The sequence below is a fragment of the Plasmodium reichenowi genome, chromosome 13 (assembly GCF_001601855.1).
Source record: "Plasmodium reichenowi strain SY57 chromosome 13, whole genome shotgun sequence".
NCBI classification, from domain to species: Eukaryota; Apicomplexa; class Aconoidasida; order Haemosporida; family Plasmodiidae; genus Plasmodium; species Plasmodium reichenowi.
Window position 1 is genome coordinate 608,189 of NC_033658.1, and position 2,500 is coordinate 610,688.

At 14.2% G+C, this 2,500-nt stretch overlaps 1 protein-coding gene across 1 annotated transcript in view; it reads right to left on the bottom strand.

Annotated features, from left to right (window-relative positions):
• Positions 1 to 693, bottom strand: part of PRSY57_1314400 (zinc finger (CCCH type) protein, putative) — a gene marked incomplete at both ends in the record, with an annotated part of 2,574 nt that extends 1,881 nt beyond the window's left edge. The window contains 3 exons of the mRNA XM_012909080.2: positions 205 to 232; positions 385 to 498; positions 639 to 693. Of these exons, the coding sequence (XP_012764534.2) occupies positions 205 to 232; positions 385 to 498; positions 639 to 693 (197 nt within the window). Of the gene's footprint in view, positions 233 to 384; positions 499 to 638 lie in introns of the transcript that reaches the window.
• Positions 694 to 2,500: the final 1,807 nt, after the last annotated feature.

A 2,500-nucleotide genomic window follows, 5' to 3' on the forward strand; every position in this document is an offset into this window, starting at 1 on the left:
TTTTTTTTTTTTTTTTTTTTCTTTTTCTTTTTCCTTTAATTTTTTCTTTCATTTTTCACTTCACAAATATATATATATATATGCACATGACATGTTATGTACCATAACTATATATGTATATAAAAATGTATATGTCTAATATATATATATGTAAATATGTAAATGTATTTTTTTTTATATTTTAAAAGTATTCATATAGTTTACTTGCAATCATTTATAAAACGGCATGCTCCTGAAGTAAAAAAACAGAAAATTTATAATATATTACAAAAAAAAAAAAAAAAAAAAAAGGCATATATAAAAATATATATATATATATATATATAATGAACATATTATAATTCGTTTTCTTCTATCATAAATGTAACGACATAAACTTTTAACCTCTTAATGTATAATGTGGACAAAAAATTATGGACTTATCTTTATTAGGTCCTTTTTTGGGGTAGTAAGATCTGCGATTATTGGTATTCTGTGTTTTACTATTACTGTCAGATCCTATATGAAGTTTGTAAATTTATCATAGTTTAAATAATGACATTATAAATATTAATATATATATATATATATATATATATTTATATGTTTATATTATAGGTACTATATTTATGTATTATACATTTGTGTATTATCCTTACCATTTGCATATCTATATTGAGATTTATACCCATCTCTAACATAATTACCTCTCATATTTTTGACCTATAATAATAATAACATATGGTTAAAAAATTAAAAAATTTTGCTCTTTCCTTTTTTTTGGCGTGATTATAATATGCTTATATTAATATTAGAACATTATTCGTACTATTCATAAATAAAGGTTTCATATATCACAAATGGATATTACAAAAATAAATATATATATATATATATATATATATATTATTAAGATATGTACATAATTATAAATTTAATTTCTGTATTTTTCTTTTTAATTCTTACATTATAAATTGCTATATATAAATTTATATATTAATATATTCCTTTATTCTTATTATATATTATATGTATATAATATTATTTTATAATAATTTTTGTTTTCTTTTTTAACATAAAAAAAAACAAATTATATCATATATAATAAGATATATATATTATATGATTATGTATAGTTTATTATATAAATGTATGTTCTATTTTTACAAATATTCAAATGTATATATAAATATAAAAGTTCTTTATTTATTCCTATATATATAAAACTTTTATTTTCTATTTATAAATTGTTACATTTAATTTTTTAGAGGTTTTATTTTAATTTTTTTTTTTAATTTTATATAAATAATTATTATATTAGATATTATTATATATATATGTATTAAATATGGAAAAAGATGAAATATTTATTTATAATAAAATATATATTTTTTATTACATACATATTTTTATAAAATAATAATTAAATGTATATATATATATATATATATATATATATATATAATAATATAATTTATTTATAATTAATATATAATTTATATGAATTCCTTTTTTTTTTTTTTTTTTTTTATTTATATTATATAAAAATATATTAATTTAACCGATGATTAAAAATTATGATTTATATATATTTTATACGTATATTATAATATTATAATATATATAATATATATATATATATATATATATATATGTATATATATATATTATATATAATATGAATTATATTATATATAGTACTTTTTTGCGCAAATATATATTAAATATATATTTATATATATTAATATAAATAAGTAAAAATACAAAAAATTATATTAAATTTGGTGTAAGATATTAAAAAAAACAAAAAAAAAATTAATGATTATATGATTTTACGAAATTTATATAATTAAATATATTATATATATATACAGATATATATTTATATATTATATAGATATAAAATGTTATTTTCATTTCTACATAAAATATATATATATATAATGTATAATAATAAATATTATAAATTCTGTTCCTTTAATTATATAATATTATTTACGTAGAAGATTTTTATAAAAACAACGATCATAAAATAAAAATTAAACGAATTCAGAAAAGATAAATAATAAAAAAAAAAAAAAAAAAAAAAAAAAATGTTTTTTTTTTTGTGTAATATACCCTTTCATGTAAGAAAAGGGAAGAATTTATTTGAAATTTAAAATTTAAAGGCTATTATAACCATATTTTATTAATAAGGAAAGAACAAAAAAAAAAAAAAAAAAAAAAAAAGAACATTAAAAGTGCTACTCTTATTTGCGTTCATATGTATTAATATATTTATGCTTATTTTATATTTGTAATGTGTAAGCACATGCATAAAAATATTCCCTTTCCCAAAATAAAGGGAAAAACTTTACAACATGAATAATTAATTTGTAAAATATTATCACGCATTCATAAAAATTATCATTATATATATATATATGTTCCCTATTGATGTTTTATTGTTTTTTCTTTCTTTCTTTGCTTTTTTTTTTTTTTTATCATTTTCATATTAACATTAAAAGCTTGAGAATATCTC